This window comes from Kickxella alabastrina, assembly GCF_025024165.1.
Source record: "Kickxella alabastrina strain RSA 675 chromosome Unknown BX661scaffold_8, whole genome shotgun sequence".
Lineage (NCBI taxonomy): Eukaryota > Fungi > Kickxellomycota > Kickxellomycetes > Kickxellales > Kickxellaceae > Kickxella > Kickxella alabastrina.
Window position 1 is genome coordinate 273,178 of NW_026251479.1, and position 16,290 is coordinate 289,467.

The 16,290-nt window shown below is 49.0% G+C and overlaps 6 protein-coding genes across 6 annotated transcripts; 4 read left to right on the forward strand and 2 right to left on the reverse strand.

The window, feature by feature from the left end:
• Positions 1-3,541: 3,541 nt before the first annotated feature.
• On the forward strand, positions 3,542-4,472 carry BX661DRAFT_197699 (uncharacterized protein; the record flags this gene model as incomplete). The annotated part of the gene is made up of 3 exons (XM_051538160.1): positions 3,542-3,713; positions 3,737-3,919; positions 3,952-4,472. 3 exons carry the CDS (start codon positions 3,542-3,544, stop codon positions 4,470-4,472), a joined length of 876 nt encoding a protein of 291 aa, XP_051392426.1.
• Positions 4,473-8,480: 4,008 nt separating this feature from the next.
• BX661DRAFT_180874 (uncharacterized protein) lies at positions 8,481-9,731 on the reverse strand. Its single transcript, XM_051535563.1, has 3 exons — positions 9,014-9,731; positions 8,825-8,923; positions 8,481-8,619 (listed from the first exon to the last, which is right to left on the reverse strand). Exons 1-3 carry the CDS (start codon positions 9,557-9,559, stop codon positions 8,512-8,514), a joined length of 753 nt encoding a protein of 250 aa, XP_051392427.1. The 5' UTR covers positions 9,560-9,731; the 3' UTR covers positions 8,481-8,511.
• Positions 9,405-10,771, reverse strand: BX661DRAFT_96049 (uncharacterized protein). The gene is made up of 2 exons (XM_051539617.1): positions 9,814-10,771; positions 9,405-9,593 (listed from the first exon to the last, which is right to left on the reverse strand). Exon 1 carries the CDS (start codon positions 10,634-10,636, stop codon positions 9,893-9,895), a length of 744 nt encoding a protein of 247 aa, XP_051392428.1. The 5' UTR covers positions 10,637-10,771; the 3' UTR covers positions 9,405-9,593; positions 9,814-9,892.
• A 359-nt stretch (positions 10,772-11,130) lies between these two features.
• BX661DRAFT_193597 (dimethyladenosine transferase) lies at positions 11,131-12,053 on the forward strand (the record flags this gene model as incomplete). Its single annotated transcript, XM_051537793.1, is given in 3 exon segments — positions 11,131-11,451; positions 11,464-11,653; positions 11,716-12,053. The coding sequence occupies 3 exon segments, from the start codon at positions 11,131-11,133 to the stop codon at positions 12,051-12,053; spliced, it is 849 nt and encodes a 282-aa protein (XP_051392429.1).
• A 182-nt stretch (positions 12,054-12,235) lies between these two features.
• BX661DRAFT_197704 (coatomer subunit zeta-1-like protein) lies at positions 12,236-12,789 on the forward strand (the record flags this gene model as incomplete). Its single annotated transcript, XM_051538161.1, has 2 exons — positions 12,236-12,436; positions 12,490-12,789. 2 exons carry the CDS (start codon positions 12,236-12,238, stop codon positions 12,787-12,789), a joined length of 501 nt encoding a protein of 166 aa, XP_051392430.1.
• Positions 12,790-13,622: 833 nt separating this feature from the next.
• On the forward strand, positions 13,623-14,437 carry BX661DRAFT_170344 (uncharacterized protein; the record flags this gene model as incomplete). The annotated part of the gene is made up of 2 exons (XM_051533608.1): positions 13,623-13,790; positions 13,904-14,437. The coding sequence occupies 2 exons, from the start codon at positions 13,623-13,625 to the stop codon at positions 14,435-14,437; spliced, it is 702 nt and encodes a 233-aa protein (XP_051392431.1).
• Positions 14,438-16,290: the final 1,853 nt, after the last annotated feature.

Sequence of the window (16,290 nt, forward strand, 5' to 3'; positions counted from 1 at the left end):
ACCACCGAAAGCACCAAAAAGTGTACCAATTATGTCCGGTTGCGGCCAGAGTCGGCCGACCTTTCGGAGTTATACAGGAATGTAATGCCCCCGATTTCATCAAGAAACGGGCTGCACTATGGCGACCACGCTGATTTCCCCCATAGACTGGAGCGCGCGCAAATCCTATGCCCCTTTTCCTCCAGTTTAATTTTACACGCTGGCGGTTCATTCTTGTCCTATTAGCAGGAGCTGCGCGATTATGCGCTGATGGGTTCGTCCTGCATTTTTGCGTTGTGCTCATGATAAAACCACGTGCATAGTCTTGTACGCAGTGCTTGCGTCCTCACCGCTCAGCAGCCAGCTTCCAGCTTCCAGCCTACAAAGTACAACAATGATCCGGGAGGAAACAACAATGGCACGCAGAAATAGAAATAGAAAATAGAAAATAAATTTACATGGCGACAATGGCATCTGAGCGCGCATCCGCCTCTCACCACTGAGTTTGACAAGCCCAATCCAATATACAGTAACAAATACAATTCTCGCACGAGCTGGACAATGGGAGCAGGTGCCTGCAGAATGCACCTGGGCCGACCCTGCCTTGCCCGTACATATTTTCACTGAGTTTGCTGGAAGAGATGCTTTATTGAGCGTGAGCTTTCTCGGTGTTGGCCAGACCCAACGCTTTGAAGCGGCATTCTGGGCAGTTGTGTCACCGCTATTCCAACTGCAGAGCCAAACATGCAAGCAATATACGTGCTTCTGAACATAGTACACCGTGCGCGCGGCCGCTTTGTGCATATCGGCTGGCGGCCGCGTAAGCTCCGCTTATATATATACGCATGCCTGTACATATACACGTAGTCACAAATGGGTACTTATAGTAGAGCAAGAACATTGCCTTTAAAAATAATGCATGCTGCGGCGTATATAGTGACAGCTTACCCGAGGGCAGAGACGCGGAAAGAGTGTCTCGACATTAAGCTTGTGTGTGGGCCGTGTGTGGCTGTAGTCGCAAATGCGTGGAATGCAAGGCAGGTGAGGATGAGTGGAGAAACGACAAGGCTCCCCCGCCTGCTATTGACTGGCACCACGATTTGAAGAACAAACACACGCCCAAAAAGGACTCCGTGCCGGTGAGCGGGCAACTTAAAACTTTATGAACAATTCAGCAACTTCAAACACTGCGTGGTATAGTATGTGTGCGTATTAATTGCGTGCAATAATGAAGCGACATCAATGCAGATGGCCAGTTGGAGTTGGGGGGACGGGGCAGGCATCCTTCGCCCAACAATGGGCCTGGGAAGCGTCCAAATCAAGCCGCTGCCAGCGCTTGCCAGTATTCTCCGTTCGTAGTCTCGTGTCCTCAGCAGTGTGTTCCATTTGCAAATAGGGCCACCAAGGCCTCCATCGCGCAAAAGTACAATTAAAACAATAATAATGGGGGTTGAAAAAAGAACGCTGATGGAAAGGAAGGCAGGCGGGGATTGGCACCTGCAGAGCTCGGCTTGGAACGATAGTGCCTGCAAAAAAAGTGAAAGCGAAAGTAAAAAAAGTGACAGGCCAGCAGCCACTCCAAAGTGGCAGGGCAATACGAGCTGTGACATTCAGAATTCACGGGCAGCAACAAGAAATAGCGCTAGCACAGGTTACTAGCCATACTAGCTGCATTTGGCCCGCGCCCAGCTGTTTTCTGCGGTTCACTTTGCAAATTAATGCAACGACAAATTCACTCGCAGGTCACTGCCCCCCCCCCCCAAAACCTCCATTTCTGTGACACTATCGCTGGCCGCCGCCTAAGGTTGGAGGGTCCATATTATTATGCACGTGCACGCATTCGTCCGCATGCAGCCAAACTTCGAATACACACGCAAGTCACACGCAACCACCAAATTCGCACTGGCAGGAAAGAACAGCATAGATAATGGAAAATGGCTTTGAATCACAGCGCCAGACCCAGTGTGCACGCTTTGGGGAATTTTAACGAGGCAAGGAAACTATTGTTGTGTAATTGCAGTGACATAGCCATCTCAACAAAACACAACACAACACAAAACAAAGCAATACTCGTTCAAAGGCTGTAGACACCCGATAGACAAAAAACACACCGCACACTCACCTGTTGCGGCGCAAGTGCCGGAATGTATAAAACGGCGACCTCATTCCTCGAGTGCCACGCCCGCCTTGCTTTCCATCAACACTTCAACTAGCTCCATCCACATCAACACTTCCAATATCTTTGTCTATTTTCAATAGCTCCGCCCTATCGCGTTGTACACCAGCACACACAACCACCTGCTCTCACATAGGATACACATTCCACCTCCACTCTTGCTTTCACATATTAGACCCGGCTACGCATCACACCGCCCGTTTTATCACCAAGGACTACAACTGCCACTGCACTATCAACAGGTAACGTATGTCTTGCCGACGAGTACACATGTATATTTGTTCGGTGCTCCAGGCAACTGCGCCTGCCGCATATGTCCTTTCCCACTCTTCAGCTACTCAAAGCAACACCACTCAAAATAACCGCCCATCTGCCTACATGCTTGGGCTGCTTCTCAACCGCATGTAACCCATCTTTCGATGGTCGTCATCAGCAATCCATTAAATTCATACATCCTGCATTGGCGCGCATCGTCACATCATATGCACATGCAATTATCGAATATTACTGCACATTGCCACAGACCACAGCTTTCTACGCCCCATGTCCTGGCAGTGCTTTTATTTTTAAATTATCTCCACTTTATTATGCTCTGCATTTGCTTTTGGCTTTGCCATTGTCTCCTTATTTTTTGCAGTCTGGGCCAAAAATGCGCGTGGCGCGCAATGATACAAAGAGATGTTGTATAAAACAACTTGAGGCCCTCGACATTTCTCGCGCTTCCCATTTTAAAATGACGCCACTATACATAGCTTCTACAGGACACATCTTGGCATCACACCTCACCAGCCGGGCGCACCGCACAACATATCTGATTCCTTTTAATCGACCTTATTTGCCTAATGGATAGGCGTCTTCCTTTGAAATTAAAAAGCAACCGCCTACAAAATTGAATTCATTGTCAAAAGGAAATTAAAAGGATTAATTATCCTGGCTGCCCATGCTTTGAGGGAGTATCCCACTGCCTTTTTATAATTAGCACTCAAGAAAACGCAGAAACAACAGTCATTGCATGTATTAAAGTCGCGTTGCTTTTTATTTTGACTTTGTGCATATTATTTTAATTCAATTCATCGCTCCACTTCGCTAACTGTCATTGAAACGCCTCTTGTTGCATTCACATACCCTCGGGTATATAGGTCGCTTGTCGGGACATTCACTTCTCGCTGCACACTTTGTTTCTCTCTATTCTTCATTCTTTATTTTTCAACTCTCACAATCAGCTCTTACATTACTGCCACCAGCATCGCATCACACCGCGCCCATTTAGCATATCCGTCCACTCACTGCAGTACTCATTCATTGCTACTGCTGTTCAAAACACAAAATCCACACACCACAGCAACACGCAATCTTAACCACACACAACAACAAAAACATCAAACAATGACCTACTGCCTCAAGAAGTCCCCCTACTTTGACACACCCAACGGCGTCCCGGTGCCTACCTACACGTGCGACGGCGACGAGTGGGTCAACCTGCCAATTAACCTCTCGAACAAGGATCAGACATACATCTTCTCCAAGTGCGCTGCCACTAAGAAGGCCGAACCTGCAAGTGCCAGGCGTGCGTCGACGCAGAGAAGGCAAAAAAGCAGGCCTTTAACTGCGCCTGCATCACCTGTGTGAAGGCTGCTGAGGATGCCAAGGCCAAAGCTGCCAAGTGCCCCTGCGAGACGTGCTTTAAGGCCGCGAAGGCCGCTGAGGCCAAGTGCGCGTGCTCCGCCTGCAAGGCTGCCGAGGCCAAGAAGCCGCGGAGGCCAAGTTGGCCTGTGAATGCGCCGAGTGCAAGGCAGCTGCCGCCAAGAAGACCTGTGCCTGTGCCGACTGCAAGAAGGCCAATGATGCCAAGAAGACCTGTGCTTGCGTCGAGTGCAAGAAGGCCGAGGAGGCCAAGAAGTGCCCCTGCGCCGCCTGTGTGGCCGCTGCAAAGGCCGCCGATAACGCCAAAAAGTGCCCGTGCGAATTCTGCATAAAGGCGGCCAAGGACGCCGAGGAGGCCAAGAAGAAGTGCGCCTGTGCCGAGTGCAAGAAGGCCGCCGAAGAGGCCCAGAAGAAATGCCCCTGCGCCGAGTGCAAGAAGGCCGAGGACGCAAAGAAGGCCTGCGCATGTGCCACCTGCGTAAAGGCGGCTGAGGAGGCCAAGGCCAAAGCTGCCAAGTGCCCCTGCGACGCTTGCAAGCCGAAGCCCCCCGCACACGTCGTCATGTGCAACCCGTCGCCGTTTGCGTCGACGTGGAGCCCCTTCAACAACTACCGCCGTGAAGTTCCCTGCTACAGCGGCAGCTTCTTCAGCAACTTTGCTAACTTGCTGTAAAGCTCCTAAATGGCCTGGCGCCATTAAAGCCGGACTTTGCATGATCCTCATCCTCATTTATCTTCATCCTCTCTCTCTTTAAGCCGGCTGAATCGATGATTGTCATCCCGATTTGGCATGGTTTGTTATATTAAGTGCCAGTTGAGCCGGCAGCTGCAGGGTCCAAAAACAACAGCAAGATATGCACATCTGCATATTTTATCCGGATTAACTCACAGGAATCAAACAAAATATCCAGCTGCCGCCCTGTCATTCCTGGCCACAGCCTTCGCTCCATTTTTACCGTTAGCTAACATTATTTTCTTAGTATCTCTTATCCATATCTGTATAAATCTTATCCACCAAACAAAAGATCCATGCTGCTGCACCAATTGTTGCTGCTGCTTTCTGGATTTCAAAACTCGCCAATATGTTTTTTTTACAACCAGACACATTATTCTTGTGCCATTATTTGGCAAATAAATCTGGTTGTGTACGTGGTGCGGCACAAGAAGCAGTGTGAGAACGAGGACGGCTGGCCAACATACAATTAAAGGCGGATATGCCAATAATATGTACATTTTTAGACAAGAAATATATTCTTGCGACTTACATTTAATGTGATATGAACGGGTTAATTGTTCATTTTTCACATATTTTGTGCCTCTCATATGCGAGCATGCACAGGTGCGCTGATGTGCAGCCGCGTCAAAAAAATAGATGCAGCACGTCAGTGTGCGCTCGACACACATACACACAAGGATATCTAAGCCAAGTATACCATTGGCGGCACAATTGCAAAGCATGAATGAAAATGATTAGAATGAAAACGTATTCACACAAAGTAGAAACACCAAAGAAAGCCAAGCCAAGGCCTAAGCCTGGGAATCAGACCAGAGCATTGTTCGATGTGAAAAAATACCGCAGACGTGGCAATCGTACCCTTTAAAGGTACCGACTTTCAAGTCATTAAGGCCGCTGATGCACACCCTGCATCCCCGCAGTTGCTCGCCAAAATTGACGCGCAGGCGCACGTCTGCAAACAACAAACTGCCACTGTTTCAAAGCTACGCCGCCTCCAAAGAACCAAATTGTCTGTCTTTTTGCAAAGACAGAAAATAAAAAAATGAGCGACAATGTTTCCTTGGCAAATCCCCAAAATAGGGTGGGCCAACAGTTGCCAAATCTGGATATAGTCGCACTCTTTTTCAGAAAACAATTGGGCTTTTTTTGACGCATTTATTGATTTGTAAAGTTGTTAATTTTTCATTGTTTACGCGGGGCTTAAAATGCCTCTACTTTTTTGCCTTTAAATACCGCAGCCAGGGCCGCAGCATGGCATACGGGCGATGCATTCTCATGTCAAGGGCCATTGCGCCTCGTCATGCTAACATTTTAGCGTAAGCAATCGCACTCTAAGACTTACGGCAGCAATAACACCAGAAGCAGCAGAAGCAAGGATGGCAAATATGAAACAAAGTACAGAAAGTGCCAGATGCAGCAAAGGAAACGGAAAGCGTCGCGGAGGTGCGGCCAACTTGTCAGCAGCCTTTGTAGGCATCATCAGCAAAAATGGCGGCGCAGGCTAAAAAATAGTGGGATTCTTTTTCTTTTTTTGACCCAACTCCAATTCCAATTTTCTATTTACAAAGCGACACTCTATCTTTCCTAAAAGCACACCCCCCCTTACCATCCCCTTACCACCCCCACTCCCCATCCCTTTGGGGATTTATTGTTACTTTTGCTGCTTGGTGTCATATTCTGTTACATGATTTTACTAGACAAGTTTGGAGTATAAAGACTGACCGAATTCTTTCCCCTGTCATTCAGCTCTCTTTTCTCACACCACCCAACTCACACTTTTCCTTTTCCTTTTCTTTTTTAATTATTTATTTCTCCCTCTTCCGCCTGTGATCCACATTCATTGTGCTCTATATTATATATCTGGAAGTCTCGATAGCTGTCTTCAGTTTCAAGATCCATTTCAGTCCAACCCAACCCCATAAAATACAACACAGAATCCCAGATCGCTTCGATATAAATCCACGTCAACCATGAGCCACTTTTACTACGACTTTACAAAGACCGGCGCCTTTGACCTCACCAATGGCTCAGCCACTATTACTGTCAATAGCGTCCAGCATAATATTGACGTCTGCATTTGCACCAACTGCGTGGCTATTCGCGCCGCAAAGAGGGCTGAGGATGAGAAGCGGAAGGAAGCCTTCCACGTCCACACCCACGCCCATGCCCACTGCTGCTGCCATCACCACCATTAATCGGGCGGTGGTGGTGGCTGCCTGATCTGGCACGTCGCTGCTTTCTCTGTAGGCATTGGCGTATATGGCTCATATGTTGCCATACAACGCCCCCTATTATGAGCGCTGCGCGTCCCAGTGGGTGGTTTACAGCTCCGGGACTTGATTTCAGCTCCCGGAATTCCTTTTCTTCACATTCTTTTGTCTTCTCCATATTTGTAATTTGTCTATCCTGGAAAATAAAAAATATTTACACTATTTAATATCGGTTGCATCTAATTGTTCGTATCAAGAAAATGCCATCACGAGAGTAAATGATAATGGTAAACAAGTTTAAATGACAGATCACATCTGTCGTCAATTTTATTTTTATTACGGCCGCATAATTGACACTAAGCGTGAATGTCATGCACTTGCCGCGTGGTTTGGCCAAAACTATTATTTTCTATTTGAAATTAGAGGCTGCAGAATGAAAAAACATGTTGATTTTGCCAAATATGCACGTAGTACGTATCACTGGACACTTAATTCGACCATATATATGTAAATTTAAATTTAAAGCGTTGCACACAAGTTTTACATGCAATGCTTGCGCAAAATGACAATAACGTAGCGCATGTCACAGGTAATTGTAAAGGATGTCTCTTTTTGGCACGCAAAATGTATGTGTTTCTGAGGGTGTGACAGTAAGCAAAAGAAAGCAGATAGCACTATTTTTTTGCGCAGCAAAATAATTATATTTTTCTTTACAATACCTATATGCCGCCTTGTCGAGAGCCTTATGCTAACATGTTCTTACAAAAGCAGATCAGCTCAGCTCAGTTATCTCTGCCTATCTTGGCTCAACAAGCCAGGATAGGGGATATACACCGTGATTAGAACTGGTAATCCTGCATTTTTAACTCAGTTGGCCGCTTTGCAGCTCGTTCGCACAAAGCGGTTAGTTGCAACGAGTCCTGTCTTTCTGGGCGTCAAATGGGGAAGGCAAAAAACCGAAATACAACACTACTATTTTGTGCAGAGAAGGCACAACACTCAAAAATCCCATGCATGCCAGAGCGTACTATACCAAAAAAAAACAAAAAAAAACAGCGTGAATAAAAAATGGGAGTGCAAACCAGCTCGAATTTTTTACGTTAAATCTCTCTTTTCCTCCTCTCCGTTACCTACTTCATTCATTAATTCATTGACCAATCCATCTATTTATTATTCGTGTGCTTATCGCTTCAGCTTTAGTTTCACTTTATTCATCTTTTCGTCTGGAAATCCTCTCGCCGCTCACAGCTTTACTCATCTTTTGATCCAATAGGCGCACCCACTCATTACACAGCATGGCAGTCTGGAAACAAGGCGGATTCTTCCAAGAGATGGCTGAGAGAGAGCAGCACCTGAAATGGTACCCCAAGGCCTTCGTCCCCGGAGTCAAGGACAAGGACGGCGTTTTAGTTGTGGGAATAACCTGCAACTCGTGCGGCACATGTGACTTTTGTATTGCGCAAAAGAAGTGCAGCAAGCCACCCGCTCCCGCTCCTGCGCCACCCGCACCTGCGCCAGCACCGCCGAAAGAAAAGTGCCACTGCTGTTGCTCGTGCTGATAGGAGAGTGCGTGCTATTGGGTGTTTGAATGCTAGCGGTCTCGCAATCGACCATGTACATATGGCATCGCAATGCGAGCGGATTCTGTTTTGAGCCGTGTGCAGACTTTATGGCAGCGCCAATATTATCATCTTTAAACCCTTACATATATACCAAAAAACAAGCAAATATCCGTATTATTCAAATAAAAAATAAAAATAGTATGGTTAACTTTTGGTCAAGGGTGCCGCCAGCTCTGGCAAGGTTTCACTTGGCGATGATTCTTTTTTCTTCCGCTTTGGCACGGAATCTTGCTTGCTACTCTGTTGCGTTTGCTATTGAGTACAGAGCTCGCATCAATTTGTTTGTAAAGTAAAAATAGGAGTCGAATTGTTAGTACTCGCCATTATTCATATTGTCGCCCAACCGACAAGAACCCTAGCATCCAGGCACAATAGCCGGGGAGATTCAACAGCACAGTGGTATGATGGGTCCTTTCTCCCGTATTTTACAAGCTCTTTCAGGGTTTAGTTGTCTTACCATTTGCGAAAGCAACGCGTCAAAGTCCATATCATCGACAGTTGAGAACGTCGGAAGCTTCCCTGCACCGTCATCCCAAGAGGGCCCGAGGTAGACACCCTACAAGAACAAACATGGCCCATCAACGCACACATATACACAGTTGGGTTAATGGTGTAGACATGTTACCAGGCTGAAACACATACATACACACATACATTTCGCCATCAATATAAAAAAGAAGTTACCTTGCGTTTCTTCGTGTGCTGTTTTCCACTGTTCCTTTTCGCTGGCGCAGCCTCTGTCGCAGCAAGCTTTGGCGGTTGCATGCTGACACGGGTAAGCATTCCTTCGCAGAGACTGTTGTATTTGAAATTCCAATGTTAGTTCTGTTTTCAGTCGCATGGCGCTTGTTTTCTGGGACTCGTACTCGTATGGCGGAATGGGAGTTGTGTCGATAGATGATACTTTCACAGACAAGCGCTGCGTTTGCTTAGTGTTCTGGGTCGTATGCAGTGTTGTATTCAGACTTTCCGCAGCTTCTGTCAAAACTAAGGCGGCAGGAGCGGTCGTGACTGTGGTCATGGCCGCCGTCGTTGGAGAAAATGCCTGTGAGCTAGTGTGGGCACTGCTGGTAACTGCAGTGACTCTGTGTTTGGCAAGTGGCGGATAGGTGCCATCCTTGGCTTTGTTCCACGAGAAGCGCTTAAATCGTGACGACCGCTTGGTCGCCATTGGCAATCCGATTGTAGACATCGTAGCTGCTGTTATGCGGGTGTGGCGAGCTTTTCTGCCTTAAGAAAGTATGGTTGCTCAAAATATAAACAAAAATTTTAATTTTAAAAACAGAAAAAGGCGAAAGCGTAGAGGTAACCTTGATAGAGATGCGCGCGTTATTACAAATACCCGTTAGTCAGTAAGCTGGTGCTGTCGGACAAATATTTTTTTGTTGGTGGGTCGGCAATATACAAAAAAATTAATATACTGGCTATGGATATACAGTCACTTACGGGTATAAGCACGTGGAAAAGCACAGCCATCCTGCCATCCTGCCATCCCGCTATTCTGTTGCCCCGCCATTTTGTATTTTCATTCATGCTCAGAAGTCAGAGACACAGCGGCTGTCATTAGCAGTGCATCGCGGCCAACCGAATAGTAGTCGCGAATCTTGGCTTTAGTGACAAATCCGCACTGGGAATATAGCCCGACTGCATCATGTCTGTCGCTGTCCACATGAAGCTGCGCGGTATAGACATTCATCTGGAATCCGGAGCCTGGGTGAAAAAATAATGACGAAATGGCAGGATCGGGCACCTGATTGCTTCCAAGGGCCGCCAGCATGCTGCATAGCAAAAGCTTGCCCGCTCCCTGCCTCCTAAAGCAAGGGTCAGTGCACATTTTAGATATCCTTGCCGTGCAATCAATTTTGCTGAGCGCCAACACACCGTATGCTACAAGCTGGAAGCAGGGCGAGGTGGCGGTAGAGAGTGCAGCATGTTGAAACTTTAAGACAACAAACAGAAACTGGTTTGGTTTGTGCAGCTCTTTGCCAAGATCCATTGCCTCTGCCTTTGGAAACACTCGGCGCTCTAGTTGCTGGCATCTGGCGACAATTCCTTCATAGTCCGTTTTGGTAAGGCGCGGGTGCCGTTCCCTTTCAAGCCGCGGAATCGGAGACACAATGAGCGATATCATTTGGTTTAAAGTCACATCCTGCTCATCTATCGATTCTGCTGGTGACTGCGATTGTGGCTGCGGGTGCAGGTGCGGGTGCGGCTGTCGCTGCGTCTGTTTCGGGCGGGCCTTGTTGCTGTTGCCCTTGATGCTGGGCATGCGTATAATGGGAAGCACTCGTTGTTGGATCGTGTATGTGTGGTTAGTAAAGGGGTGCTCGCTCGCTCGCTCGCCGGAACAGGATGATGAAAATGCAAAAAAAATCTAAAGAGGCAAACCAAGGCAAAGCACAACTCAAAAACGAACGACGTGTTTTTGTTGACCAAAATTTCACACACATAATTGAAAAGACAAGCCTGATCAGATCACACTATTGTGATCAGACATAACTGATTTTGGACATATTTTTTTCCTCTTGTTATAGTGCCAAAAAAAACTGCACCTATGTTTCTCTTTGGTGGTCTTGCCACGCGTGGCGTTTCTTCTCTCGTCTGCAGTGTTCGTCTTTCTCTAACTGTCTTTATTTCTTTTAGCAAGCTCAGAAGCCACGTATCGACATGCCAAAGATTACAACACAGCAGCTGCGCAAGCGCACACAGGAGTCGGCAGCCAATGCCGTGATCAAACCAAAGACAATCAGCTCCCCGTACGATATGTCGCAGCGGCTCGCAAAGAAGCCAGCGGGCAGTAGCGGCGAGGGCTCACGGCATTTTGGCCCAATGTTCAACAAGGATCTGGGCCAACACATTCTTATCAACCCACTGGTTTCGCAGGGCATTGTCGACAAGGCGCGGCTGAAGCAGACAGACACCGTGCTCGAGGTCGGCCCGGGAACTGGTAATTTGACGGTGAAAATCCTTGAGCAGGCGAAGCGGGTGATTGCATGTGAGGCTGATGCCCGACTGGCGGCCGAGCTGACAAAGCGCGTGCAGGGCGGGCCATTCCAGCACAAGCTGGAGATCATCCACGGCGACGTAATGAAACAGACGCTGCCTTTCTTCGACGTGTGTATCTCTAACACGCCGTACCAGATCTCCTCGCCACTGACGTTCAAGCTGCTCTTCCACCGGCCGATCTTCAGATGTGCCGTGCTGATGTTCCAGCACGAGTTCTCGCTGCGGCTGATCGCGCGGCCGGGCGACTCGCAGTACGGGCGGCTGTCGTCAATTGCCAGTTGTATGCCAAGGTTGCGCTGGTGATGAAGGTTGGCAAAAACAACTTTAAGCCTCCGCCCAAAGTCGAGAGCAGCGTCGTGCGCATCGAGCCACTGGACCCGCCGCCTCCCGTTGACTTTGAGGAATGGGACGGCATGGTGCGCATCGCTTTTTCGCGCAAGAACAAGACGCTGGCCGCCAACTTCAAGTCGACCGCGACCATGCAGATGCTCGAGGACAACTACAAGACGTTCTGCGCCTCCAACGAGTTGATGATTGAGCCCGACTTTGACATCAAGACCAAGGTGCTGGGCGTGCTCGAGCAGCTGAGCTTCTCTGACACGCGTGCGGCTAAGATGGACGGCGTTGACTTCCTCAGGATGCTGTCGGCCTTCCACGACGCCAATATCCACTTCTGCTAATGGCGGACAAAGTAGTGGGGGCCTGCTGGGGCATGCCGATTGGTCAAGCATGCACGTGACATACTCATTTAACGCCAGTGCCCTTTTGACAGGCCCTGTGTAAATGCGTGCGTTTTTCCATTTCGACAAATTTGTTTCTTTTTTGCTTCAATAATATTCACATTTCACTCTTTCAATTCAAAATGACCAATCTGTCGCTATACACGGTTCGCGCCATGATCATCCTCGATGGCGATGGCAACAGGCTAATTGCAAAGTACTACACACGAGGGCAGGCTGAGCAGAGCTACCGAAGCGTTAAGGAACAGAAGAAGTTTGAAAGCGAGCTGTTTGCAAAGACGCGCAAGACTAACGCCCAGGTTGTTCTCTACGACGGGCAGACAGTTCTATTATAAACAGCAACGACGTCTACTTTTACTTGGTCGGCGACCCCGAGGAGAACGAGCTTTTGCTGCTGTCAGCGCTGCAGGGCTTCTACGATGGAGTGTGCCAACTGGTGAAATACGACTTGTCCAAGCGCAAGGTTCTGGATAACTTGGACATGGTTGTGCTCGCCCTGGATGAGGCCATAGATGACGGGATCGTGCTCGAGACTGATGGCAACGTCATCGCTTCCAACGTGTCTAAGCGGGGCGTCGACACAATTGACATGTCGCTGTCTAACCTCAACGAGCAGACGCTGATTGATGCATACAAGCAGGCCAAGGAGCGCTTCAACCTTGCGATGCTCAGATGAAATGAGGTTATTTAGCGTAGCGGGCGTTTTGTCAATATTATATGTTCTGGTTACGTCTTAATTGAGACTGAACCTGCCTTTTGCTGCGCTTACACTGAAGAAAAGAATGAAAGTACAAATATCTAAAAAATTAAATTATCCTGCAAACCGACATCTTTTCTATTGTAATTGCATAGCAGCCCAGAACATGCTTAGGAACTAGAGGCAATAAATAGCCCAATATGACTGAGGATATTAATCATTGCGCTGCTTTTTGCAAAGAGATGCCTGGGCTTGGACATTAGCTTGGTGAAATTCTCGGGCGTCGCTGTAGACTCGGGTTCAGCAGACCTTAATCCCCTGCTAAGTGCTTATGAATGGGTACTGCCTTTTCCCTACCTTTTAACGAAATGTAAAAGCAAGTGGGTAAACACACTTTCAAGGTCTTCTCAATGGTCGGGGATTTGTTACAGTGTAATCTTTCACAAGTAGGGCGTCGGCAACACACGCCCAAAGAGGGGCGGCATGTGCTCATACTATTCTGCGCGCATAAACATTCACTTTTTTGCTGTTGTTGCTGCTTCCATCATCACCATCAGCAACATCTCCGTCACTCACTCTCTTTTTTCCTTTACCCTGCTTATACCTTTAAATTATCTCTCATTTTTAAATCGAATTTTCCATTTCAACCTTGTCCTCACTCTGAAGCACACAAGCTATTATCCGTCTTTACATACATACATATATTATTTCCAACGCTTTGGTTTTGCTAACAATTTGGTGGTACATTCGCACGACCTCAGCTCAACCTGCACTCTGCATTACATTCCACCCGTCTCATTAGAAACGAAGCCATGTCAGCAGCTGCCGCGGCACCGAGTCATGGACGGGGTTCCTCGGACTGTGTTCATTGCCAGCGCCTGACCAGCGAGGCGTCTGGCGGGCAGAGCATTGACACTTCCGCATTATACAACAGAATAAAGCACGCCACATGGAGTATAACCAAGGACGACGACTGGCAGGTAAGCACAATATAGATTGAGGAGCTCGACACACTGCTGGATCCCAACAAAGGGTAGTCTGACGACACATGTGGCTGATATCTCATACGCACATTTTGCCTCTAACAATATAGCTGCTCGTGGCAGTGCTTGGGCAGTCCGAGTTCATGCAAATCGATAAAGCCAAGGCGCCAGACAAGCGCACTGCCAAGCATGGGCTGATCGGCGAAAGCGTTTGCTCTATCCTGCCTTCACGAGTGACCATGGTGTCGTGTGCTGCACTGGACATGTCGCTTAAGGACTGGTCCGCATCCAGAGACCAGCGCAACAGCATTGCACACGCATGCACGCATTCAGAACGTACATTCGTGCTGGTCCAGTTTGTCGTTTGGCTTAGCTCAAATTCCGAAAACAGAAGGGTGCTGCTCCACCACGGTATCCTGCTGTGCATTTTCGAGGCGCTGGCAGCCATGCGCGAGGGCAGAGTCGACCTGCTCAGCGAAAATACACACGAAGATAATCAGGACGTCTTGCTTGTCGACGATATTCGCACGCTTGATTGGGGAAGCGTGCTTCGCAGAGGCTGCCGCGGCGGGGGCCGAGTCGCACAGGCAGGCACACGTCGAACAGCGAGCAGGAGGATACATGTGTGCTATTTCAGCATATAATGCACTTGTGTGTCGGTATTTTTGATCCTGACAAGCAATTTCCGAGCACTGCGCAATGCGACCGTAGTAGAGTCTATCTCTGACTTTAGCGTGGTCGACGTGCAAGAGGCGTCCGAGGGAATTTTGGCAGAGCTACTCTGTATATGGCGGCGACTAGAGACTGCGCCCTCACGCGCGTATTTTAGCCCAGCCATAGTCGCGCTGTGCTGCGCTACAGGTAGCATACTGGTGTCCGGCCGGATCGACAGCCAGCAGGCCCAGCAGCTGGGAGTCTTAGAGGCAATTGCGCCTACGCTGCTGTGGCTCCACATTGACGAGGCATACGTCGCATGGCGACTTCTGGTTGTGCTTGAGCTTCGGTACCCAAAGCTTTCTGGATGGCGCTCCAGCGCAATCCGTGGGCGCATCAACGGTCTTTGGGACGCTATATCGTCACAATCATCAGAGTGCTTGCGATTATACAATGCGTTTGTGCTCCCTGAAGCGGCCATGCCGATTTCAGCTGTCTCAGCGCAGATAGGGAGAGCTTGGACGCCATTTTCTCGACAGACCGGGCTGTGTCGATAGAAGGCGCCTTTGCCAATTTGCAGTGCCACGTAGGGATTCACGAGCAGGCAAAGGTTGGCACATTGAGAGCTGCGATCTGAAGAGTTATGTAGAGGATACCGGCGACATCAATGTTCCCGACACACGGCTGCGGCGCTCTCTGACACACTGGTCGCTTTACTGGCGCAGTCTGTCGACCAGGCGTCAGTCCCCCCGTTTATCCGGCACAGCCTTGCGGAGGTGCACCGGCTGTTTTTGGCATATACAGCTGTATACCGAACGATGGATCAGAGCAGCGGGCAGCCTGATGCCGTCGCGATGGCGGCGAGCTGAGGCACGTGCAGCTTTTTGTCCTCGAGTACGTGCGGTTTTTGTGGAATGTTTGGCGCCTGCCGCTGCAGCCAGCCATCGTGCGCTCCATATTTGTTGGCATGAGCATCGAAGTGTGGGACAGGCTGCTCTCGTTGGCAGCGATATCTGCAGGCCCTGTATCGGCTTTAGCTTCAGCTGGCGACTCGAGCACAGATATGCAGCCCACGTCAGGCGTGCTTCAGCGACTGTTTACTCTGTGTGGGTGGCTACTCACCAGGTCTGCGTCCAGCGGCTCGTCCGAAACCAACAGGCGCAGCATTCTCGAGCCGCACGCATGCAAATTGATTTTCAGCAGGATGGTTAGCTCCATTTCCGCACTAGCAATGCGCTTGTCATTGCACGCCGATTCTGTGGCTAGCTTGTCGGCATTATTTGCAGCTCAGGGGCTGGCGCTGGTCAGCTGGAGTGATGTCAGCCACTTCCGCTCGCTGCTTCATGAAACGCAATGTGCCGGCTTTATTATTACCGCGCTCTATCATATGGACCGTGTCATCAAGAAAAGCGACAGCCTGGGCTCGCCTGGGATTATCACGCAGAGCATTGGCGATCTTTCTGTAGTTAGTTTGCCTGAGGAGACTGGTTGGGACATCTCAGAGAGTAGGGCGCCAGCGAATCGCATGTGCTGGGCGAGCAGCTGACAGCCATGATCATGTTTTTGGTACAATCATCGGTTGCCGAGTCTGCAGATGGCACACGCAGCACCGATGATAGCCTGGTGTCCTTGCATGCCAGCGACGCGGCAGATCCGGGCCAGTTCTGCATTGTTTGGCAGACGTGCCACTCGGCCATCCAGAGGCAGCAGTGCTCATCAGAAACAATAAGCTGCTTGTCTGTGCTTACCGAACTGGGTCAAGTAAAATCCCTGAAGTGGCTCAGTTTTCCAAGTATTTGGCTACCACGTTCTTATCCTGGCACATTGTCAGTGCGCTCAGTGG